The sequence below is a fragment of the Lepidothrix coronata genome, unplaced genomic scaffold (assembly GCF_001604755.1).
Source record: "Lepidothrix coronata isolate B3197 unplaced genomic scaffold, Lepidothrix_coronata-1.0 Scaffold204, whole genome shotgun sequence".
In the NCBI taxonomy this organism is placed as follows: domain Eukaryota; kingdom Metazoa; phylum Chordata; class Aves; order Passeriformes; family Pipridae; genus Lepidothrix; species Lepidothrix coronata.
Window position 1 is genome coordinate 246,913 of NW_016690384.1, and position 26,189 is coordinate 273,101.

Here is a 26,189-nt window from a genome sequence, read left to right on the forward strand (position 1 = left end):
CAGCTTCCAGTAACTCACCTGTGGTGGTGAACCCCCCACCCACCACCATTCCCCCTGCTTAATGGAAAAAGGGACTGGAATTCAACCTACCTTGGATCTAAACTAAACTTTCCCTGGTGCACACTTAGGCATCTCATTACCTGCTCTGCTGTTCCTGATTGATGGAAATGACTTGCCTCAGACTCCTTTGCAGTGACTCCTCATGTTTACTGAGACAGTTATATCTCCCTTCTGTCTTTCCTTTAAGCTGCACATGCCATGGCCTCATAACTTATCCTTATTTTCAGATTTTTTTTCCATACTAACATCCCACTCTGAATTCTTCCCAAGTCTTTGGCTGACATTGGACAAAAACTGAATGCCAGCTTCTCCCCAAACCCCTGAGACAGTGCAGTCAACATGAAAGCTTCATGTGACACTTTCCACTCACATGCCAAGACAAAAGCAGGCTGCTGGCTCTGAATGCCATCAAAAACATGATAAGCTGTCCAAACCATTTCAACTGCCTGCCTAGAAATTCCCAGCTAACGTTTGTAAATGCTGGGTTGTGACTCCTTAACTAGAGAGTTCCCTGATGTGAAAATTCACGGTGGTCAGACGATCCCATTTTTAACTGGAGATGCCACAAAATTCTGTCATCCACAACACTTTCATGGCTCTCCATCACAAAGGCAGGGACATCAGCCTCATTTCTATTCCCTAAAACTTGTAAAACATGAAATGCAGAAGAGGGAGCACAGAGGGCTGCAGGGTCTCCTGGTAACTCCCTCTCCTTGGCACTAAACCCATCATGGCTTTGTCCATCCCTGACTATACTAAGTGCTTCTGGAGGGCAAAAGCCTCAATATCCAGATCCTCTTCCCTTCCAGACCTGTTGTTTAAAGGTTATTAGTTACCAACACACCTTTTAGCTGGAGTCAGGGGATGACAAAAATGACACAGGCCCAGAGCCATGTCAGGAAATCACTAATAAAGAACCCAAACGATTTTGTACCTGCCATTAATTGACCCATTAAAGGTTAGGCTTTTCAGATGGAAGAAAGGAAGAGAAAGCAAGTCTGGGACCAAAGGAGGAGTTTCAGATATTGAAGTGACAAGACTATGTAAGTACACAGAATTCATTACAGGATGCAGAGAAGTGGGAATTCACAGGGAAAAGGGGAAAACATTACATTCCCCATCATTGCTCCCACAGTGGCCAGGCCAGTGGTGATGCTGACAGTGAGGGGATCAGCAGATAAAGGACAGCTCTGAGAGACAACTCAGCAAACCATGACAGAGACTGTCATAGAGGGGACTTAAAATAAAAATGCCTTGTGTAAGTTTGATAGCAACTTGACCTCCAAAAAGTCTGAGTTTTGGGCCCTTCCTTACAAAGCTCGGCCAATCTGACCCTGCCAGACTTCATTTTTCAGGCCATTCAAAACAATTTACTTAAGTTACTCTGAAGTAAACTCTGATTTCACCTAAATCACTGCAGCACATACAGAGATATGCAACTCATTGCTGCAAACTTCGTTGCCTGTGTTAACAAATCACTGAAAACCTGTATCACTCTGCCAGCCCATGTAAAAACAAGGCAGAAATCCCAAAAAATCTTGAGTAAACTGGTAACAACACAGCAGCTTTTAACAGCTGGTACAGGTTTACTCAGATACCAATCCTGGGACTTGGAAGAGAAAGGCACTTACAGACTCAAGATGTACCTTAAAACCAGACTGCAAAGCACCAGAAAACCTTCTGAAACCAGAGGATTTGTTAAGACAGGGCTGAGATCCAAAAGGATTCAGGACTTGTGCAGATGCAAGAGCATCCATCACCCCTTCCTCATAAAACCAAACCAGGCAGCAATTGCACTGGCATTGGCCATGGAAACAGGAATTTCCAGCATAAAAAAGTTCCTCCCACATTTCTATGTCACAGAACAGACATAGAAAATAAGGGGTTTTCCAGATGACAGTAATGATGTGCTGTACCTTTGCCATATTCTTACAGAATCCCATTTTACTTTGCTTGGAAGACCTTTTTGGTGATTAAATCAGTGCTGTCAGCAGGCTTTGGGTTGCCTTGCAGGGCTGACAGATGTGGAGAACAAAGGCCTTTCTCTTTTCTACATGCACTTCCAGAACCATGGAAACTTAGGCTGGAAAGGCTCCACAGGCTGGCTGGGACTCCTTTTGGACCATCAAGGACATGGGAATATCTAGGACAGACACTAACAAGCAGAAATAGCATAAATAATGATGTCAGGTCCTACTCATTTTCCAAACTCAGAGAGTATTATCACTCAAAAAAAAAAAAAAAAAAAGAGTCAAACACTCTCTGTCCTAATGGGATATGTTGAAGCTGCAGAACCTGTCCAGGCAAACCTGTAATAAAAAAATAAAAGTTGTAATAAGCCATTAAAAACTTCTCCTCTACCTCTGCCTGTGGTTACTTTTCTCATCCTACCCTTCCTGCAACTGAGTTGATTGCTGAGTTTCCATAAAAGGATAGAAAATGCACTTGCATCAAGAAGAATAAGCAGAAGAGAAAACACCAGGCCATGGTTACTTAAACCTGCTGTCAGCACTTCAGCCACAAGGAACATTGAAATGTTCAGGGCTTTGTCTCATCTAAATCCTCTGAGATAGTTTCTGCTCAATCTTAGCAAGAAATATGCATGGATATTTTGATTAAAAAAATAAATAAAAAAAGAAGCAAAATCAGTAAGAAGAAAGTGGGTTCCAATGGTCAGAAACTATTGTTCCACCTTCAGTCAGCAGAAGAAACCAACTCTCAAGTGTATTAACTGCAGAAATGCCTGGATCCTGAGCTGAAGGGAAAACAGCTTTAAAAAAGGGCTTGCTTAAAGTAGATCTCTTTTAGGAGGGAGGAAGTCAGTGTCCCAGTTTGAAACCAGAGGTTTCATGTCACTCGGGGGCTGCACCAGCCCCAGGAGAGATTTTGCAGACCTGCATTTCCCCAGGGCCTTTCCTGGAGTTCAGACACTGAACACGAACAAAAGCTGGGTTTCAAATTAACATCCCAGCTTCAGAACATGTTCCAATTTTACTAAGCCAGCAAAGCATGAGTAGGTGAGGGGTACAGGAGTTCAGCTGAGCATCACTTCTCACATTCTTCCTCATTTGCACGGGTCAAGGTAAATCCTCCTCTCCTCAGGGTACATCTCATCTCTGAATTATCATGCTTTTTAAGTGGCTGAGTTCATCAGGGCACTCTCTGGAAAAGGAGCAACACAGACCCACTAGACACTTGTGTGAAAAGCTGCTTAACTGTGAACAAACACATCAAACAGGAAGCAGGGAGAGAAGGTGGGAGATCATGTCAAAAGAGATAAAGGCAGAAGAGGAGAGAAGCCCCGTTGCATAATGCTGAGGACAGAAATAGGCCTGTATTGCCTAAATCCATGAGAGCTACGAGCAGAAAGATCAGGTGCTTTAGTACCATGAACTCAGGAAAAAATTAAGTTTGGCAGAACAGAACTGTTACCTCTGCACAGGTGAATGTTTCAGCTGAAAGGAGTCCCCAAAATGCCAAGCATGGCACGGTGCTGCGCCCAAGGGGGCTGGCAGGGGTTCAGTAACGCTGCCTTCATGATATTCAATAACTTACCTACACATAAATATCCTTTACTGTCCCCAATTAACAACCAACTCGTTAGAAAGGCAACAAACATTGGCCAGGAAGACACACAATTGAGTGAAATCATTAAAGACTAAACTGCCACAGGAGGAAACGAAGAACAAGTACCATGAAACTGAAAAAAATCCCTGTTGCTTCTTAATGAGATAACTGGGGACCTGTGGAGGGAGCACAGGTCAGGAATACTCCAGTGCCCACCTTTGCAGTGAACGTGGCAGTCGGAAACCAAGGACAGAATAAGCTCTATTTCTTTTCCCTTTGCATTCAAGTTGCAGCTTATGTTTCTTAAACTCAAAAGTATTTTAGTCGTTTCAGTTTGCAGAGGCACCGAGGACCTGACACTTCCCAGCTCACAAAGAACCTTGTTTTCAACCAGCCTATTCCCCCCACACCACTGCTCTAATGACCATGAAATGAAGTCAGTGAACTGGGCAATTACCTTCATAAAAAATGATAATAAAAAAAAGGCAGTCCTTGGATCAGTTTTTCACTTAGAATTGTAAAACTGCAAATAAAAAAGGGAATAAATTCAGTTTAAGATCGCAAGACTGACTTAATAAGAACTTAATAAAATGCTGGATCACACACCCTGAGCATGTGAACAATCAGACAGCAGACTGAAACAACAGAGTTCTGAATGCTGTTGTGCTAAAAGGTTATGGTTGTGGGGGATCTTCTTGTGCACAAATCCTCATCTCCACTGCAAATAAAAGGCTTTGCTCAAGCCAGGTCGAACCTTTGAGCCTGATGCAGCGCTGGGCACCATTTCTAACTGAGTCAGCTCCACTTGGGAGCTGGGACACAGGCCAGCAAGTCCCCCATTGCTGTTCTTGTACTCATTTTATACAAAAGAGCTACATTTTGAAGCTTGATGCTTGAATCCAGGTTAAGTGATTAGGAGCAGGAGGTTGGGAGCTGCTGTTAACTCACGGTAATGCCAAGAAAAAAAAAGAGATTTTCAATACAATTCAAAGGTAAAAACCTCAGGAGAGATGGACAACATTTTTTATAAAACATATTAATCCAGGAGCAAACCACAGAGGTCATATAACAGAGAACACCTCGTTAGCAGGATTCCAACAAGGGTTGAACACAGCAACAGTACTCAGAATAATGAGGCAAACAAAAAGGTGGGGACAAAAGCAGAGATGAAGAGTTTGGGGAAGGTTATAAACCCCGGTCCTTCAGGGCACAGCTCACTGATTAGGACTGCCACAAACCCTCCTCTGCAAGGCCCCTCACAGCCTCTACTGCTTTTCCCTAAATCACCTCGATTATCCCCAGCAGCAGTGCCAAGGCAACAGCCAGGCAAGCACCACGTGCAGGGACACACACCCAGGACATGCCAGATGCTGCTCCAGCTCCAGCAACCTGCAAATGCTGGAGACATTCCCTGGGGGAATGCTCCCCAGAAATGTAACAGCAGCTCTGATCCAGGAGCAGAAATCCTCTCTGAAGCCCTGCTCCCAAAGCCAGGTCCTGCAGCACAGCCCTCCCCGTGCCCAGAGACAGCCCAAACCTCCAGCTTGAGGATGTCGTGCTGCAGCTTGCGCTGGAACTCCAGGAAGTGGGAGATGGTGAGCTTGCCCCTCAGGTCTGCCCCGAAGAAGTAGGTGGTGAGGGCGGAGTTGAAGCCAGTTTTGAGGGTGTTGCCGGTGGTGGAGCGGTCCCTGTGGCGCATCCCCATGCTGGTTTGGGAACGGATGATGCTCTGCACCTGGAGATGACAGGCAGGAGGTCACAACCAAAACTACCACCACCTGGGGGCTATCACTCAAGTACCGGTATGAAGTACTCCAAGATCAGCTGTGTCATCCTCTTGGTTTGGTGGGGTTTTTTTCCCTAAAATAATTCTTAAAAGACACAACAATTCAAAAATTTGGCTGAACTTACAGAATCACAGAATGGTTTGGGTTGGAAAAGACCTTAAAGACCATCCAGTTCCACCCCCCTGCCATGGGCAGGGACACCTCCCACTAGACCAGGTTGCTCCAAGCCCTGTCCAGCCTGGCCTTGAAGACTTCCAGGGATGAGGAGTCCACAACCTCTCTGGAAAACTTAAGCTTTGCTTTTTCAGTCCTCTTTAAAGAATGAAAAGCATGACATGCTTAAAGTGAGTTTTAAGAAACAATTCACCCAGTCTGCAGATGAACGTTCCAGTGCTGATCCCATGCCTGGTCAGCAGAGACCAGCTTGTTCCTGGCAAAGTCACAGGAGGTGAGAAAGTCATGGCAATTGTGAAGAAGAAAACACCCTGCACATGTTTTGGACCTTCCACTCCTTTACTGCACATCCTTGTGAGCTCACAGCAACCCCAGTTAGCTCACAACACGTTTCTTTTCCACTTGTGCACAAATCCAGGGGGTTTCTGCCCAAGCACACTCCCCTCCTTGCTGCCTGTTGCTCTGGGACCTCCTCCATCCCTGGGGCTGTCCCAGCCAGAGCAAAGGGCTCTCCAAAAAACTTCCCTACTCCCTAAAGTATGCCAAAAGGTTGAAGTTGAAGGATGGGACAGCCTGAAAAATCCCAGAGTTTGTTATTTTAAGGGTCCTGTGCTAATTTAATGGGGTAGCCAACACACACTCACCTCCTCCCTCCATCCCTCAAGTATCCCACTAAACCTTCCCAGCACCCGCCCATCTGAATGATTATTGCTGGGACATGAGAAGCCAGACTTGTTCTCTGTGTAAAAACTGATCTCTTCCAACAAGGCAGCAGAAGGATTTGTGTTAAAGATAATGAGTGTGAGAAAGAAGGGGGGGGGGAAGCCACCTGGCAGCACAGGCTTCCCAAAGCTCCAGCAAACACCACTGCTTTGCCTTCAGCCTCTTCCTCCCGCCGACAGAAGTTGGAAGGGAGGAAGAAAAACAGCTGCCAAGAGCTCCAGCTGACAAAAGGATGCTAGAACCTCATTAGTGTGGTATTTGGCGCGTTCAGTTTTTTTCCTAACGAGGGAGAAAGCGCTGGAACAATCCCACAGGGGATGCTCGGGAGGAAAACGCTGCATTATCACTGCTGGGCTCACCTCAGCTGAAATGCTGCCTCCAAGAGGCACTGCTGGCTGTTCTTCAGTTACAAGGAAAATTAAAATGAGGAGAAAATAAAGAGGAAAAATACATGAAAAAGGTTTTGGTGGTTTTTTGGTTTTTTTTTTTGTTTTTTTTTTTTTAAATATGCCCTGTCACATGAGGAGGGATGTGGGGTGACCTAATTGTGGCCTTCCAGGGCCTGAAGGGAGCCTACAAGAAACATGGAGAGGGACTATTTACAAGGGTCTGGAGTGATATGAAAAAGGGGGAATGGCTTCAAACTGCCAGAGGGAGGGGATAGATGGGATATTGGGAAGGAATTGTTCCCTGTGAGGGTGGGGAGGCCCTGGCACAGGTTGCCCAGAGAAGCTGTGGCTGCCCCTGGATCCCTGGAAGTGTCCAAGGCCAGGTTGGACGGCGCTTGAAGCAATATAGTGGAAGGTGTCCCTGCCCATGGCAGGGGGTGGAATGAAATGGGCTTTAAGGTCCATTCTGGGATTCCATGATTTTTGCACTCCCCATTTTGCTGTGCTCCACTTCCACTGTGAGCTCTGCACGCAGCACATTCTGGAGACAAATATTTCCAAACTGTCTGATGCAATGCAGTTTGTGACCAGCCTGGAAAACTGCCCCTGTTCCTACACGAGTGTTTACCACTGCAGACTGCTCCACAGAGCAGCTGCTCCTGGCTGTTATTTATGAGGCATCCCACCAGCTCTCTTCTCCTCTCCCATCTATAACAAGCAGTGGACTGTTTGAAAATCCACCTGTGGGCACTGGAGACAAAGTTATTTCCCTGTTTGGAGTGATCTTTCTAATGCCCAGAAAGCAAAGAGCTGTCCTCACCCACAGCTCATCAATTGTACCAGGATGTGAAGCACTGAGATGCTCCACTGTTTTTGTTCATATTTCAGCCTAAGTGTTTGTGATGCTTCATCTTTTGCACCAGATGAAGGGGAGAAAAAGTAAAAAAATAAAAATCGATTAAAATAGTTAATGGTTTGAAGAGAAATCACCAGTAACACTGCCTGCGAGTTCATCACTTTTCAGCCAATTTTTTAATTAAAAATAGAGGAGTAAACTCACTATTTACATGCTGAAGGATGAAGAGTTGGAGCTGATACTGATGCAGGCACCACATTATTCAGCACTATGCACTAACCACATGCATCAACTGGATAAGAAAATCTGAGGCTTTTCAGCAAGGCCTGAAGAAATTCAACATTTTTTATTAGGTAGTTAAAGCCTCCAACTCACATACTAGCTAAATTAGTGAAGCAATCTTTTTCCCTGAATACTCCTAGGGTTTCCAGACATTAATGAGAAGAAGGACCTGCTTTTGGCTGTCTCCTAAGAGATGTGTGAAGGAGGAATAGGAAGTTCATTCCCACGTGCTCACATGGGCATGATATTTTTCTTCCTCTTCCTTTTCTACCCATTTTCCCCCAAAAGATATTGCTCTTGTAAATTGAGGTCACCTCCAGCAGCACAATCCCCTGGAAGGGCCAGTTCCAGCTGCTCCTTCCAGGTAGGATGTTTACAGGACGGGGCTGCAGACCCTGCCACACCCTTCATGCCCTTACTGGGGCACTTGCATAAGGAGTGAACAAGAGTATTTATCATATAAATGACTGTTTGTTACATGACATATGTGCATAGTGTGGTACAGGTGCCTCCCACCGAAGAAGCCGTGTGTTTGTTTTAACTCTGTTTGGGAAGTGCAGCAAATCAATATCCTGAGACACCACCAGAAGTGTCAGCTTTCCTCACTTCCCAGAACAGCTCCTTCATCCTCTGACTCCCAAGCTCTGGAAGATCAGCCTTCACCAAAATATTCTGATGCTAACCAGGAACTTTATTCCTTCCTACAGAGGCAGTGACACATGTAACAAGCTTAACAAAAACACCTTCCCCTTCCTAAGGATTTTTATATGACTTAATGCACATATAACTTCCCTTGACCTACTGGATGACTGGAAATCATTTAATTCAATTTTGCACCTTCATCTGCGTAGCACTTTGGAAACGTTCATCCTCTAGAAACGTTCTTCCTCACTTCACATGGCTAATAAAAAAGCTGAACACGACACCCGTATTGGCACCTCGGTGTCACTGCATCTTTAGCAGGAGGTTAATCGTTCTCTGCTTTTCCTAAACTCACATATTGCCATAATTGATTTAATTCCAGAACATTTTAAGTGCCATAAAACACGTCTGGAGATGTTAAAGCTGATCAGAGAGTTGCAGTGGAGTGCACTATGTGGATGGAAGGAAAACCAGTGTTTTTTACTTTGGAAAAGAAAGGAGAGGAAGGAAAATGAACAAACCCCTGGGTTTACATTTCAAGCTGTCAAGTGAAGGGATATCAGTTTGCAGATACACATAACTCCATTCGCCTCAGAGTGCAAAGTGTGCATCCAAACCCCCACAGCTACCCAGCTCTATTCCCTGGCTCTGCAGCAAACTCGTGACGATGACATCATCCCCACAGGTAATAATTTCAGCAGGATGACAGCAAAAGATCAGATGGGGAGAATTAATTTAACAGACCTCCTTTGCCACTAGATCCTCCCACTTATAGCAAGTGCCACAAGCATGACCTCGTAGAGACTCTTTGAAGTGAACTGGTCATTGAATAACCGGTAAGAACCTGTGACTGGATTATTCAGGGCTGCTGTGGTCCCAGCTATCAGTTTGCAAAGGCATTTAAATTTCCTTTTATGAGCAGCACAAGCAGGGAGCTTTGCTAATATACTGTGATTTCAGGGTGGTTGTGAGTTCCCAGAAGATTGTTTCCTACGTAGGCAAGAAAATCACACACTCCTGCCTGGGGAGGGCAGACCTTTTCCCCTCTGACAGCTCGAGTTCTCACTCGGACACACCCACAAACCACAGCTCATAGGAGGAGCTCACCAACACCAGACCCAAAGGCTGAGCTCATTAAGAAGCCAGCATCCAACTCCCTGCTGATAAAGTCTTGTAAGAAGTAGAGGACTAATGAAAATATGCTTTTAATAACACTTTTTTAGAGTATATTAGAGTAAGTGGATAAATTCTCCTAAAGCAGACTCACCTTGGTTATTCTCTGAAGACAAATAAGATTAAGGAACACAGTAGAAGCTGTGGAAGTAGGATCAAAATCCCATGACATCAGTGGAGTGAAAAGAAGTTCTTTATCTACTTTGGAGGTGACATCTTCTAAAGAATTGTTATAGAATCACAGAGTGGCTTGGGTTGGAAGGGACTGTAAAGCCCATCTCGTTCCAACCCCCTGCCATGGGCAAGGACACCTTCCACTAGACCAGGCTGCTTCAATCCCAACCTGGCCTTGGACATTGGTGACAAAGCCACAGGAAATCTGAAATGGTTGTCCTGATTGAATGAAAAATTCTGCCTTGAAATATCCAGTTAAAAAACCCCACAAGCTGAGGGAACGCAGCAGAGCACAGGAGGAAAAGATGTAAACCAGCACTAAACCACAAACATAAAACACAGTAACATCGTAGAGGAGCACTGCACTTGCGACTGAGATGCTGTAGCATTAAGAAATCAACCTTTTGTTCAACTTGCCTGCTCAAACTCTTCCATGTCCACCTCGCCGTCACCATTCAGATCAAACATCTTAAAGGCAATTTCAAAATTCCTCTGGGGAGCTACATTAAAAAAAACCATCAAAAAACACAATAAAAAGAACAGTTAACAAAGACACAAAAGCTCCATAAAAATGGCAGAGGTTCTGAAAGACTTTATCCAAAAGAAGTTTTCCCTAATTCTCGCAATTTTAATAAGAAAATGCAGCTCTTGAGAACCTCAAGACAAGGAGTTGGGATGAGATGTTTCTTGAACAACATTTATTCCATTTAGAGGCAGAAAAAGCTTGAAAGCAAGACACTATTTGACACTTCCAATGACAATTTCTAACAGCAAGAACCCCAGTTTGGCCAGAGGAGGTTCCCCAGGTGCCACAGAGCACTTTGTGTGCTCCCTGAAGCAGTCCATGGGTGAGGGGCAGACCTGGAATTTGGGTAATTCTCATCCAGACTCAGCTCCTGTCTCACTGCACAAATTTAAACAAATCATTCCCACCCTGTCTCAGTCCAGTTATGACACTGAGACAACATGTGGGCTGGAGCTCACCAGCTGAGATGCCACTGTACCTTATTTTTCACTGCATTTAGTCTGTGCTGTCATGGTTTATTTAGGCAGAACTCTGCAAAGGCAGCACTTCCCAGCCACCCATCCCAGCAAACCACGCTCCTTCCCCTGTATCCCACCACAGGATTTTAGTACCTTTCCATTCTGGGCTCTGTAACCCATCACCATTTGAAGCTACAACACAGTGCCACAATTTTTTTCCATATTAAGCAAACAGATGAGAATTTCTCTTCCTCTGCTACTTTCAAATACACACCACCTACAGGAATTCTGGTGCTTGCTGGGATTTCCAGGGAATCCTCTAGGCTATAACTAGTGCTTAGGCTGTCATCTGAAATGTTCAATTAAAACTTAGCCCTTTTTTTGTTCCCCACCCAAATCTGGCAGCAGGATGTAGATCAGGCTCACCCCTCTTTAACCTCATCTGTGCAATCAACTTGGAATATCTCCTGTGGATGCTCAAAAAATAATGAGTTTCTGCAACCACCCTTCTGTGGCAAGGCATCTCCTTGGTAGGGGGAAGGCAAAGAGGAATCACTCAGACAAAATGAAATTAATATGGAATGAACCAAAGTGGATTTTTTACAGTAGTTGCAGCTCCAATCCAAGACTAGGAAACTTCTACATGCTGTTTTCTCCTCGCTGTAATAACTGGTAGCACTTTATCACAAAAAGATTCAACAAACATGTTAATGAGATCCCTTTCCCCAAACAACTCTGTGCCCCAAACAGACGTACAGTGACATTAAAGCTGATGGCAGGAACAGCCTGTCACTACCCACTTGATAAACACAGCACACACGGTCCTGCCATGGTCGGCCCTGCATTCCCCATTTCCCCCTGCCAGCCTTGAATTCCAACCACCAGGTGCATAAACAAGGGCTCCTGTAACCAGCAGCACGTGGTGGGTCACCCCCCTTCCACCCACATCCCTGCCCTGCCCTCCACCAGTTCCACCACCCTGCTGCTGGGATGGGAGACCTCTGCTTGCCCTCCCTCATTAATCCAGTGTTAATTGAGCTGGGGACAGCTGGTCCCCCTGTCCCCAACACCACCTTTATAATCTCTCCAATGATACATCTAATTTAAGGGATTTATGCAAAAAGCCTCCTCTGTATCCATCCAGCACTTCCAGTGATGAATCCCCCGTTTTCTCGAGGAGCAACAAGCTTCCAACTACTGTCTTAATATTTAAATAAAACATATTCACTCTAATTGCAAGTGCTGCGTGAAGCCTGGAGGCAATTTCCTCTGTCTAGCACTGCATGGAGAGATATTTCCTCTATGAGGAAGAGGAGGAATATGCAAAACTGATCTAATTACAAGATTCCAGAAAAAGAGCAATCAACACATCCCATCCTTCTTCCCCCATTTTCTCTGCCAGGTTTATTTTGAGATTGGAAAATTTGTTACTCCTTGTTAAAAACTGGCATTTGGGTTTCCCCTCTTTTTTTAAGAAAACATAATATAGATAATGTAATCTAAAATAGATAATAATATATAAAAATAGCACATCCCATTTGTGCAGACGGGGGATGAACAGAGAAAGCAAAATACTTTACTTACCCCTCGCAAGGGCCATTTCCTTCCTTTTACATCTCTAAATACACATTTCCAGGAGCAGTTTATCAAAGAACAACCCTTGCAAGATTAAAATGAACAGTTTAGCATCAAAAATCTGCAGGCTCAGTATTTTCTAAGGACAGGGAAGCGATGTGGCTTTCAATTGGCAAATTTGATTACTTCACTCCTTGAGCTAATAAGCAACACTCTGATCTACGTATCCCTCTCCAATCCCTTGTGATGACACTTCAATCCAAACAATCCTGAACCTGAGCCAGGGGAACCAGAGGGCACTGAAAACAATTAGGTCATCCTGCTCCTGCTCAGGAAGGAATGTGCATTAAGATGCACCTTCCTGATCTCCGGGGCTGGATTTATGGGTCCTGGGTGAGATAATTCCTGCCTCTCCTCTTGGCTGTGATGCTTCTGGCCAGGATTTACTGGGAAGACTGACTCTGCACCCACCCTTGCTGGTCCCCATTACCTCAGCCTGCACAACCTCCATTTCTCTTCCTCCTCCTGCACTTCCAGCTCTGAAACTTGCAGACAGTTAAAGCAGCAGATATCAGTTTGCTCAGCTAGATGGAGCCTTTCCCCCCTTTTATTTTGCCCCTCCAATTTTACTATTCCCAACTGCAGTTTCTCTAAATTTCCCCACTGCCCCCTTAATTAAGATGCCTCCAAATGAATGCAATATTCCTCCTGCAACGAGGGAAGATATGGTGACTTCCTGATGATTCCTCCAAATCATTGATGTGGAATCCCAGAATAGTTTGGGTTGGAAGGGACCTTAAAGATAATCCAGTTCCAACCCCCCCACCATGGACAGGGACACCTTTCACCAGACCAACAGGAGTGAAAACGTGGTCCTGGAGCCCATGCCCCTCTCAATCCATGAGTTACCTATTCCTACCTTGGACATATATGGAACCATGTCTAGAAAGATCAGATTGAAATGGTCCTGTAAATCCATAACTCCACCAGCTCTACACACCAAGCTGCTTCTTCAACTAACCCGGGACTTAGTGCAAAGGCAACTGATATTTTTCGTGATTCATTTGCTCCAATCAAATATTTGGGACAGAAAGGCAGCAAGAAAAGCAAAAGCCACACACAGGAATGTTACGAAGATGAGCAACTTCCACCAGACAGACAGATGAGGAGCAGCAGCTCTGACCACATTGAAAAAACCCACTCCATCCATCAGTGTAAAGCCCTGGGGAGCCTCCCAGGGATTAGATGGGTTGATTAGGCATCTTTAAGTCAATTATGCCATTTTAAACTACTTCCAATTATTCAAAGGACCAATTTGCAGCACTCAATTGCTCTTTACTGCCCATACTCTCACCAGCAGCAGCGTGTTCTGAAAGATATTCAAAGCTTGCTGACGAGAAAGGCCACTTTTTTTTCTGGTTTTGCACTCATTTGATCTTCTCTTTCCCCCAAACTCGATATTCCACACTTGGAGACACCTCTCAACAAGTCTTTCCCTCTGACTCCCACTGCAGCTCATGCAGCACGTGGTTGCACACAAGTGTCTGTGATGTCTTGCAGCAGAATTCTCTGTCCCTTCCTTTGATCTCTGTTATTCAGGGATATTGCTATGAGCAGCACAAGGTTATTCCATTTCCTAATTCTACAGAAATAATCATAAGTAGGTTTCTGGAACTTCTCAACGAGGCTGACAAGTGCTGCATGCAGAGCAGTCCTTCCCACAGGGAATTCCCCATCCCCTGTGACACGGGAGGTTGGTGGAGATCCATCAGCTCATCCCAGCATGCCAGTGATGAAGAGATGAACTGAGAAAGACCATGGGAAGACTGCAGGAAGACTGGGATGCTGGGAGAGCATCCCATGCCCCAGTGGCAGTTTTTAAATTAGAGAGGCCAAGCTCTGCCTGGAAAGACTCCAAACTGTGAGGAATCCATCCTGTTCCTGTCCTGTCCTTCAGCACGGCCACCACTCCACAGCACAAGTTGAGATGCTGAGCCAGAGAGCCCTCACTCTGACAGAGAGCAACCAGACTTACATCCAGAAGGGATGGAAGGATATCCCTTGGAAAAGGATCTCTGTGTTGCTCAGATACATCTGGGAAACACCACACTGCAGCAGCTGGGCTGGCAGAAAGGCATGAAGATATCCCTGCACCAAAGTGTGGGTGAGATGGACCCACAGTAGGCAAAGGGTCTTGAAAGACTAAAGATAAAATTAACAGGACCAGGACCACAAACAAAAACAGTCCTATGGACTCAAAGCAACCTTTTACCTCCTTTTCTTGTGGAAAGGAGCCCTGTGGCACAGGGCAAAGCAGCATTAAGCCATCGCTGATAAGATCACAGAGATAACAGATCTCACTTGTGGCAGGGATGGGGGCTGAAGACATTCTTGTCAGCCAGGAATACATGTTCAGAACAGCCCCGGAGCAAACAGGCCCTGGATATTGTGTCATCTGCTGCAGCAGTGTGGGAGAACATTCCTTGCCCCCTCCACCACCGGGACACACACAGCACTCAGGATCTGGCCATAACATAATTCCCAGAGTCAGACAGCTTGGGATTTATTTCCTACACAGGGGAAAGAAAAAAAATGACCCAGGTGGATCCATCCTAAGGGATGGAGCTTGCTGCAGTCTAGAAAGAATGCCAGCAGGAGATGGGAGAAGGAGCTGCAGGTTTGCTACGAGAGCCCTGGCAAGAGAGTGATTACTGTGGCTTTAGCCACTGTTATTTAACCCTCCTGCCAGGAGGATTAAATGCAGACACAGAGACAGTCCAACTGTGGAAACAACACCAATTTATCCTGTTAATGCCCAGCTCCCTTCAGTACCTGTTAATAAAGCCAACATTAGAACTGGGTAACAGATCCCATTTGCTTGGAAACTGCAGTTGCTGATGATGGAAAAGTTCTTTCCCTCCTTCCTCCACTTGCTCTGCAAGTCCAAAAGCAAAAACCTCTTTGGTCAGGGAAGCCATGGCTTTGCTATCCTGTGACATTTGAAGGATCCAGGGCAAATCTGAAGGATCCAGAAAAACCAGCATTTGCTTATCCCGAGTTTTGCTCATCTTTCTGTCTCTGCCCCAAAACACGAGGAGCAGCTGAAGCAGCAGAAAGCAGGGAGCCTCCTTGAGGCCCCTCAGCTCTCATTGCTTTTAACAGAAGGCTAACTTTCTGAAGGACTTAAAAGCTGTTTTATTAATTGTTTTAAAAATACATTTTCACAGAAACTCAGAGCAGAGAGTGCTCGAGCGAGGAATCACTGGTGAACACAGTGTGGTGTCAGACTCCATTCTCTGGGCAACGTGCAAACAGCTGTCTGAGAGCAACACAGATGAAGCCTCCAGCCCTCTCTCCTCCTGTCCCTCCCTGTTCCAGAGGGCACAACTGAAGTGAGCTTCAGCTGGAGCTGCAAAAAATGAAAAGCTTTGGGAATCACGACCCCCCCCACCCTAGGAGCACAACAACACAAAGTCCTTGGGCTTTCTCGTTTGCTGAGGTTCTCCCTGATCAGCCTGCAGTTCAATAAGCCAGATCAGACCACGCTGGATCTCTCTCCATCACTCTCCCTCCCGCCTCCCACCCCTAGACCCGATCTCACACTCCCCCTTCTGATCATCCTGCTTAGTGCCCAATATGCCACCTTCCTTTCCCAGTATTAGTGGGTGTTATCTGTTTGATGTCTCTCTTGTCCAGATACCTCCTTAATGATTGGGTTATTTAAAAAACACAGAGAGAAAACCAATATTGAATTGTCTGGTTTAAGACTTACTTTCCTCATGCTATTTTATTTATTTCCCAGGGGGAAAAAAAACAGTCAGAAACTACTGGATTCCTGCAAGGTAACGTTTAGGAGTTGGAACCAGCGTGGTGTAACAGAGAATTTTCTGTTTAGTCACAGGGCAAGGTTTGTTTGGGAGTTTTATCTTTATAAAAGCAAAGGCTTTACAAATTAAACCAAAACTCTTCCTCTGGGGAATTGCTGTAGCTCCAGAGATACTCCTCCATCTTCAGTAACTATTCAGCAAACTCCCAAAATACCTAAAACTCAGCCTAAAAGCCCTGAAACACCTTTTCTCTCTCTCTCTTTTTTTTTTTTTTAATTTTCCTTTTTGAAAGCTCCTGCCTTGCCTGCCCTTCACAGGGCTCCTGTGAGCTGGAAAGCACACACCACCCAGTTCTGTCTCCTCTTGTTAGTCTGACTAACTCCCCAGTAATTGTGAACATGTTTAAAAGCCCAAGAACAAGAGGAAAAAAAAAAACCCTGTTGCTCCTGCACAGCCCTCCAAAACAAGGCTGGCTGTTCCTCCAACTCAAGGTGGTCCTTTTCTTTTATTCTCACAACAAAGAAATTACACCAAACCAAGAACAATTTTTCCTTACTGCTGCCTGTGGAAGCACATGAAATTAATTTTGATTAGGGGGTTGTTCACCACCAGCACAGCCATAAAAACAAGGGCAAGAGTGTTTTCTAAACCACATCCAGCAGTGTGATACCAGAGGTTTTAGAACTCATTGTCATCTGTGGAGACTGCAATGAAAAGCCCTGTACACAGGTGAATACCTGGAGATCATTTTGGCACAGGCGAGATGAATGTAAGAAAGGAACAGCAAAGGTCCTACGAGCCAGTTCTGAGACTCAGTCAAACAAAAACAGCAGATTAAAGTCATAAAACAAATTCCCTGGCTTGAATCAGCTTCATCTCTCAGTGTTTGTTTTCATAACATGAAGGTCACATACAAGTCTTCCCCCACCACATCCATTTGCTTCTCCCTGGGAATAGATCCTCAGTAAATAAGAGCTGCCTCTCATGTCTCCATATTACAGCATGAAAGAACAGGGAGGGAAAATAAAGCACCTGCTGCTTTGATAAAACCTGGGTGATTAACCCAGCTGACTCCTGACCTGCCCAGGGCAGGCAGCATGGGGGGCTGCAGGGAACTGGGAAGTGTCCAGCTTTTTAATTCCACAGATCAGGTCATCATGAAATGGATACTTAAAAGATTAGCCTGAAAATAAAAGGCCTCAAGTTCATTTGGACACTGCCCCCATTACTCCCATTTTCTAACAGGGCTGAAAAATTGCCGTGGCCTTTCGTGTTTATGACACAGCACCTTCCAAGCAGCCAGAGAAGCTGTGCAAATGAGGTTTTGAGCTTGATTTCCACGTGGAGAAAGTCTAGAAGTGCCATTTGACATTACCAAAGGCTTCAGTTTCACTGGTTCTTGCCAACAAAGCAAACTTTTAAGTGCCAGCACTTGGAGTGCAGAAGACTTTGCTGGAACAGATTAGCAGATCACAGAAATATCACAAATGCAAGTCAAGTGCAGTGGGGTGAAAAGACAGAAGGTATCTGTGATACTTGTTGAAATGTAAACAGCTTAACTTCTCTCCTCATTGGGTTACATTACACACAAGCCTGAGCTCACCCAAGGGGACATACAGGTGGAAAAGGCAGTTTAGGGCAGGCGTGAGCCCAGCGAAGAGCTGGAAAGCAATGTTCATCCAAACACAAGGATGTCATATGAACACAGCCTGAGAACACGGCTCCATTTACAGTTCTGAACAGCAGGTCAAATGACTCAGTAAAAAAAAGTTGTCACATTTCAAAAAGAGAAATAAATCTCCAGAAGTCATTGACCTGCTCGTCTGCCTGAAGCACCCGAAGCTCGGCCTAAACCCGATGAAGCAACAGCAATTCCTCAGCTCGAGTTGCAGGCAATCCAAGATGCCTTTTAGGGAAACGCATGGAGACAAGAAGAGCAAAGCTTGTGAACCTTCAAAACTGAAAAATGCAGTAATTGCAGGGAAAATCCCCAGTACTTACTGGAAAGGACCGTGGTGAGGAAGATGTAGTCGGAGAAAGAGATGAGTCCACATTCTCCAAGGGCATAAAATATGCTGTCCTCGTCAGCAAACCTCTCCCGCTCCTGGGACAGCTTCTATTGGTTCACCCAAGCACATCCCAAAAAGAGAGAAGAAAGCAATCAATTAAATGGAGAAATGGAAGGTTTTCTTTGTAGCCTTACCACCAACAAGCCACTCCATGGACACACACCCCTGCTATCTCTATTCACATCCAGTGGACCTTTTCCAGCCTTCAAATCTGACAGAAAAGCTCTGGAAAGATCAGTGCTTCCCTATCTCAAATGAGGGATAAGGAATTGCACAGGATTGCTCAGTTGGTTTAGCCTAGGGGACATACAGATAAATAAAACTACAGCCATTTGGCTTAAAACGATCAGAATCTTTGAGATTAGTGTTATGAAAATCAGAATCTTTTAATATAGGATGCAGCAAGGCAAGGATATTTCACTGACAGCTTTTTAGTTAGACTCTGCTGCAGCAGTAGCCAAGAAAGAACTATTTGACGTGAATATGAAGGATGTTTTTGAAGTTATTAAAATCGTGTAGTTCTCAGTAACACACAACTCAGGTGCGTGGGTACAACCTCACAAGGAGGATTGGGACTGAAACCCATCTCAGCCTCCCTCTCACTCCAGTTCTTTTTCAATTACCACCTCATAACATCTTACTAAGCCAAAAATCTGTGTCCCTTTGATGAGCAGGACCTTCAAAGGCTGAAAAGGATCCATCCAACTGTTAGGGAATCCACACTGGTGACCCACTTCAAGAACGCAGCAGGAGGAGGCACACGCACACAGGGAGGAGAGTTAAATTGTTAACGAGGAGAGTAGGGGTGCTGAGGTTATTCCAGGGAAAACCAGGCCATGCAAGCACACACGCATGGTGAAAGCAAGGCTGAACTGAGGAACAGATTTAGGAAAAACCACCAACAAACAGCACCACACGAGGATCCAGCTCCAGCACTGTCCCCCCTGTTACCTCTGTCTAGCGGAGATCCCATCATATACAAGGCAAAGGAAAGAACACTGGTTAACCAACAATAAAACCAGCAGGCACAACATCACATCAAGTTGAATGGTTAGGCTTGCCAAGAGCAAGAAAGTTGGGAAGCAACCAGGTGGTTGCTGTGGCTGGAAGCCAACGGAGATATCCCAGCAAGGGTCAGCCCCACTGTCTGCAGCTGATGTCTCTCATCCACCTCAGGTTTTTGGGGTTTTTTTTTGAGAGAACTCACCATTGTGTGTGGCTGCAGAGTGGGGATGAGCTCAGCTAATAATTTAGATGAAAATTTAACCCGTATCTGGCTCGGAAACCACAAGAAAAGAGACAAAAACAATCATACAGATCACCAAAAAAATAACAGTTTCCAGGGAAAAACAGTTCAGCTCTACTGATCACATAAAATTCTTCCCAGCAACTCTGCCTTTACCATCTGGAGAGAGCCAGGAATTTAATAAGAGGTGAATCCCTAACAGCAGGCAACATGTTAATGGCATTCATTTGATGCAAGGCAATGGCTCTTTATACTTATGGGGAACCAGACTGAAGTTATCATTTACTCAAAATATGTTTTTGCTTCTCTTCCCATCGAGATGGATCCAAAACACGTGGATCCATCCGTGCTGACGTGAAGAACAAATTAACAACGCCTGGTTTTACCTTTAAACCAGAGGGAGGGTTTGTGGAGAAAAAGCAGTTTCCTGCAATTGCATCTCCCCTGCTCATGTGATTTATTGCCTCTCCCTCTGACTGCCCCTCTTGAGCAGCATTTATCATAAACTGCCTATTTGCATCCTGCTCCAAGGATCCCATGCAAAAGTTCCAGAGATTGGTTTATTAATTTTTATGGGTTTCTTTTCTGCACTTAAAATTCATAGTCTCAAAATATTCCTTGTAAGAGAAAAGCACATCCACAGACTAACAATAAAACAGCATATTAAGTTAGTTGCTCCCTGAAATATAAAGACAGATGGGAGGGACAAGCATTTACCCCTTTGCATCTTACTTTGAGCAAACAAAGTACAAAATGTTATTTATTTATAATCAAACAAGCATCACATACCTGGGGGACATGAGCTGTGACTGCCTGCAGCTCATGGAAAAGGGAATTTCTCCCATTGATCTTAATAAGAGAAAATAACAGCTGACCTGATCAATAAGATTTTCAGGCTCCCAGCACTGGGACACAAGTTTTAAGAAGTTCCCAATTCCCCATTTGTTTTCCTCTGGCTCACTGAGAAGCCGTGTTTGATTGCTTTCCATGAAATTTGTGGGAAGCCCACCCCACTATGGGAAAGGCTGAAAGCATCCTTCTCAGGAGTTGCGCCCCACCATAAAACTTTATTTTCCACAGAATTATATAGAACCTCCAGGAAAAATAAGAGAAAAATCAATCAATCTACCTCCTGCACAAAGCACTGCTGTGATCCATCAAAGTCCAAGGTGACTGACCCCAAGTCAGCCCTCACTAACACCTAAAATACTGTGTATAGGCCTTGAGATTCCTTTGCACATCCCACTTTCCTTCCAGCATTGTCCCTTTTAGCCAGAAAGGTTCAGAATGCCTCAGGAAAAATCCCTTTCCAAACCTTCATCCTTTTCTAGAGATGAGTAATGTTCATAGTTTAGTTACCCACATCACACATCTGAACACAACGTAATTCTCAAGGGCTCTGTTAAACAGTCAAATCTCTTCCATTCAGCATTTTTTTCTATGTTAAATCCATTCCCAAACCCAGAGTAATGGGTTAAGATCATTCAGCACGTCCAAAACACATCCACACCCAAGCATTCACAAGTGAGCAAGCCACAGGAAACAGTTTACAATTATGATGTATTTTTTAATCAAGCAGTAGATTCATATTTAACAAGCACACAGGTAAGCAAACACCCAAATCAACACGTAAAAAGAGAAACAAATTCAAACATCCCATTGCTTTTGGCACAAGCACGTGTAAGAGTTCAGTGAAAAGCCACCAGTCCAGTCTCAGTGGAACAAAACACTTGACAGGCGTTCAGGCAGGTTATCTTACAATACCAGACATGGACAACAGGTTAAAAAAAATAAAAAAAATCAATGTAATATCAAAATGTAAAGCTTGGTTTGCCCTTTGAAACTCAGCAGCAGAACATGGGTTGAACAGATCAGTGCAGTGACCAAACTCCCCCAAACCTGTGTGCCAGAGGAAGAAATGGAGTGTTGCATGCAGGCAACTCCCCAGAGTTGTCTTGTGTTCAGGCTGCCTGCAAAGCACCCAGAGATACATCACAAACTTCACATATTCCACCCCAGAACTGATCTGGGGGGCTGGAGCCTCCCTCGAGCCAAGTACATGGTACAGCTCCCAGGAAACAAAGGATCTGTGGATAAAAGCCCCATCAGTTCTTCCATTCCTGGCCAAACACTACCTTTATTTTTGATTTTAAAATTGTTTCCCCAGGGCTGAGTGAAAAGTGAAATGTGGTAATATTTAACCAGGGAAATCCGAACCCAAAAGGTGTGTTTTTGGACAGGAAGGGATCCCTCCTCTGCACAGGCTGAGACAGAGACACAGTGCTGGTGTTCCCATCCCCTAGCACAGGTCTAGAAAAGCGTGATCTGCTCAATCCTGGCAAATCCACCTCATCTGGCATTGCAGAAACTACTTAATGAGCAACACTTGATTTGCCACTTTGGGAAGAACACATTCTTGGGCAGTCTCTGTGAGCTGCCAGTTTGGGTTTGGATCTGGAGGGAAAGCACACTTTAGGCAGGTTTATTCCTCATGTTTCAGCATCACCTCTGTGCTTCCAGAAACCAAACCTTCAGGAATTTATCAGCCTCACGTGACCACTCGACAGTGACTTACGCCTTCCAAAAGGACAACAAAATACATATCCAAATGCATGCAAGGCCATGAGGATTCCTCCAGAACCAGAAAGCAATTTTGTAAATTAGCAAGTGATTTTTGCTGAAGCATAACCGACTTTCACTGACAAACTCAGTCATCACACTCAGTTTGTTCCTTTGGAACAGAAATACTTCCAGGTGACCAACACTGTGTAAGCAAATACAAACCCAGAAATGTTGAGTGAGGTCACCCCGAGGCAAAGCAATTCTCTTTCAGTCCCAACTGCCCACCTTCAGTTAGGGAAAACATTTAAAAGACATCTATTAATGGGTTTATTTCATAGTTCACTGTAGGCAAAGAAGGGAAAGAATTCCTATTTGCCTCGTCCAGCAGAACCTGCAGGGTTACCAGGCACGGATTGCTACACCTTCTTCCTGAGCAGGGCTGTTGAAAATCCAGGGAAATACATGCCAGGACTTGCTGACTAAGGCTTTTAGAGCAGATGCTTTGTATTAGTTTATCACACAGGACAGAGAAGGAAAAACCCTTTAGAAATGCCAATGCAAACCAGCCTGTTGTGGTTACCAAAAATATTAATGCCTTCAAATCCCATCTGCATCAAAATGCTGAACTGCAGGCTCTGAAAACAGGGAGATTTTTAATTTTGCTCCTTTTTTTTTTTAAGATACAAATTAAAGAGCCAAGCCATGTATTTAGAGATTTCATGATGACTTGTGGTGGTGCCTCACATTAAGAAACCTGAAATAAAACTGGAATAAAGAAACACAAAGGGTTTCAGAGCCACATTAAAAAATGCAGCCTCTCAGCCCAATTGTTCAAAAGCCCTTTAAGGGAAAAAGAGGTAGGGGAGGTCCCTCTATGCCATGAAACATGGACTTGGGGGAAAATGGAGCCATTCAAGAGTTTTTAAAGCCAGCTTCATAATGTGGATGCGAAATAAGTCATTTTAGACGCATCCCCTGGCATTTTTATATATCATTTAATAAGAAAAAAGCGTTTGAGGCTGTGATGGAAACAGCACAAGGACTTTCTGAAACTCATAAACCTCTTTTTGCTGTGGGACAGCTCACAGTGTCACTCCTAGTGGCTCCAGACTATTTCCTTTGAAGTCTGCACATTAACACAGGGAAACACAAACAGCTTCTTCATGGCAAATCGTGGTGGGTAAGTGCTGACACAAGAAAATGCTTAAAATTTACTGTTGGCAGGTAATACTGCAGGTTATGACCTTTAGAGAGTATGTTTTAACCAACAGTTTTTTAAAACTTTTGATTCTGGGGTGTTATTTTATCTGTATATATGCACAGAGGCAAAAAAATACAGAGCTGGACATGGATGAGGTTGTCCTGCATATTCTCTCCCTCTAAATTTGAATTTGGACACGTGGACAGAATCAAAACTCAGGCAGCAATTGTTTCTAGAGGTGGACTCCTGAGACTGGAAAGAGAAATCTGCATTCCCACCCTTCCAGCAAGGCTGGAAATATCACCTCCCAGACAAATGGCACCTGGAATGCAAGGCCACCATTCTGTACGACCAAGAAAATCAACCACACAGGCTTTCCCGACCCTTGGCAGGCAGCAGAGCCACTCATGCAAGGGAGAAACCTCTGCTGGAAAAGCAAATAGGAGATGCCTTGGAAAAAGGGACAGTGTACACTTGTGCTCCCCTCAGGGTAATGAAATCACGCTCTGTAGGAGCACAGCAGCATCTTGCACGGAAATTTGATGGGGAGGATTTAAATTCAGTCCTTGATGGCCCACATCATGCTTCTAAAATGAGCTGACTTCTGCCACCTTGGAATTTAAATGGCTGTTTAGGTCTCCAGATAGAAATTGGGATATTGCTCTCCTGCCTCAGCCCGCATTACCAAGATGAACTCAGCATGTTGATAATGCAGGCTGCTCTTTCTCCCAGACAGAAACCCCCGGGGTGAAAGGACACCGGGAAAATAATAATTCTGTATAAAAAGCCAGGATTAAACATGGGCTCAGTTGATGAGGTTGAGGCTATACACTTGGTACAAATCACCCACGGAATGAGAAAGGGGTTTGGGGAAAAACCACATGTAACTGGAGATTGTCATCACTGCTGCAAACAGCTTGAGGAACCAAATTAAGACGCAACTAAAAATCCTGCCATTCCCTTTCCCTCTCTCACTCCTCCTTTCTTCACCTGCTTCTCCCATCTGGACCTTCCCTCCTTCTGTAGTCACTGAGGTCAAGCATCTCCTAAAACATTCCCTCCCACCCTGCTCTACCCATCCCCTTTGTCCCTACTAACTCCATGTTACCAAGGACAGAGTTCTCAGAGCTCGGTTTTGTGTCCCTAAAGTATTAGGAATTAATACAACACCAGCAAAGCTATCAAAGAAATTAGAACCAAAAATGATCCCAGAAACCACTTTTTGATTAAAAGACTGCACACACCCACTGAGGGCATAACACCAAGTTGTTTATTTTTCCCCTAATTTCCCCTGTGGATTTCACTAAGGTCACAGAACTACGAGGCAAACTGGAAGTGTCTAGAGTATATTTTCCTCTTTAATTACTAATATTGAATGAACTCCCCTCTGCTTACTAATTCTTTTTCCTACAAACCATCTTATGAACTATAATACCTAAACACCTTCTTCCTCAAATATTCTTTAATACAGTTCATGCTACATAGGTCTGTGACTTGAAAAACTCAAGTTTGCAAATGTAACCTTCCCCAAATTTAGACACCTTCAAACAGATGATGTTTCCCCAAAGCATTTGGCCAGAGAGATGCCTGTTCCTTCTCACAGAATCAAACTAACTTTGTGGCCTCAAGGGGAAAAGGCCATTTTCCAGCAGAGCCAGCTCTATCACAGTCTCATCAAGCTGCAAAATAAGTCAGAAGCCTCACTGTGAAAACAGGAGGGCAGGGAGACACATCTGAGCTTTGCTCCAACATAATCCTGTTAACAGGGCCATGTTTTAATGGATACCCTGAGGACTGTGCTCTCCTCAAGCCAAATTCAGGTGTTCTGAAATAAATCCTTCAGGCTGAGGATGAAGGAGAGGATTCAGGATTATTTATTACAGGACCAGGGAGAAGGGGTGAGCGTACACTGTCCCTTTGACATGAAAAGTGCATATTATGAGGTCTGAAGCACAAACTAATCAAAGCACATGCTGTGTCTGCTTTGTACCTGCCAGAAATCCTGGTGGAAGGGGAGAGGGTTAGAAAAGGGAAGAAAATGAGGGAATGCTTGGTTACACCAAAAACAACCACAAATCAGAATTAGAATAAAGACACAAGTCTCAGAGATACTAGTAGCTGGAAGAAACACCCGCTGGGTACCCTGAAACCAGAATAAAAGAGGACAAAGAACAACCAGAGGATTTTAGTATTTGCCCCTGTGGAAACAAGCAACAAAATTAGGGGTACAGAAAGGTAACAGTAAGTAGAGCTTTGTGAAATCCAAAATACACCACAAACACTTGGCAGAGGAGGTAGGAAAGGATGAAGTGTGTTCTGTACCTAAAGCAACCCAGGTGCCTACAGGGATGTTTGTACATGGTGCATTTACCTGTGTTAAGAGCAATTAAGCATTTCCTTTGATGAAATTTGGGGCTATGGAAAACAAGCCAAGAGAAGAATTTGCACAGTTCAGTGTCCCCACAGGTCCCAGCAAACTGGGAAACAGAGGCACTAACCAGAGCAGATGGGAGGGTCGAGGGTGGCTGGGAGGAGAAAGCCAACAAGCAGAGAAACCCACCAACGTGGGCAGCGGTGTCAGCCAAGAAAGCCAAGGAGAGGAGTCTCCTCAGCTCAGCTTTGCTGATTATCTGCAATAAACTGCATCTCTGCTTGCTTCACAAATTCACAGGCAAGGATTGTCCCCCACCAGTTCCTCAGGACACCTTTGGGGAGGGCAGGGAACGTTCACACAGCCGAGCGTGAGGTTGTTACCCATGTGAGAAGACACCTCCTGGTCATCGTGCAAACACTACCTGTGCTGAGATCAGAGGGTGAAGGAATTTAAAGGCAGGAGATCTGAAACTGGACAGTGACATTTGACATGGCTTATGGACCAGGACAGCTGAACACTTCCAG

The 26,189-nt window shown here is 44.7% G+C and overlaps 1 protein-coding gene across 5 annotated transcripts in view; it reads right to left on the bottom strand.

The window, feature by feature from the left end:
- MICU1 (mitochondrial calcium uptake 1) overlaps nt 1–26,189 on the bottom strand; it is an 87,753-nt gene that overhangs the window by 20,436 nt on the left and 41,128 nt on the right. For 2 of the 5 annotated variants that reach the window (XM_017832664.1, XM_017832665.1), the window contains exons 7-11: nt 25,282–25,293; nt 19,234–19,239; nt 18,215–18,329; nt 10,245–10,327; nt 5,165–5,362 (exon numbers count right to left, since the gene is read on the bottom strand). In XM_017832664.1, the coding sequence (XP_017688153.1) occupies nt 5,165–5,362; nt 10,245–10,327; nt 18,215–18,329; nt 19,234–19,239; nt 25,282–25,293 (414 nt within the window). The remainder of the gene's footprint in view (nt 1–5,164; nt 5,363–10,244; nt 10,328–18,214; nt 18,330–19,233; nt 19,240–25,281; nt 25,294–26,189) is intronic. The other 3 variants (XM_017832667.1, XM_017832666.1, XM_017832668.1) reach the window with 3 other exon arrangements.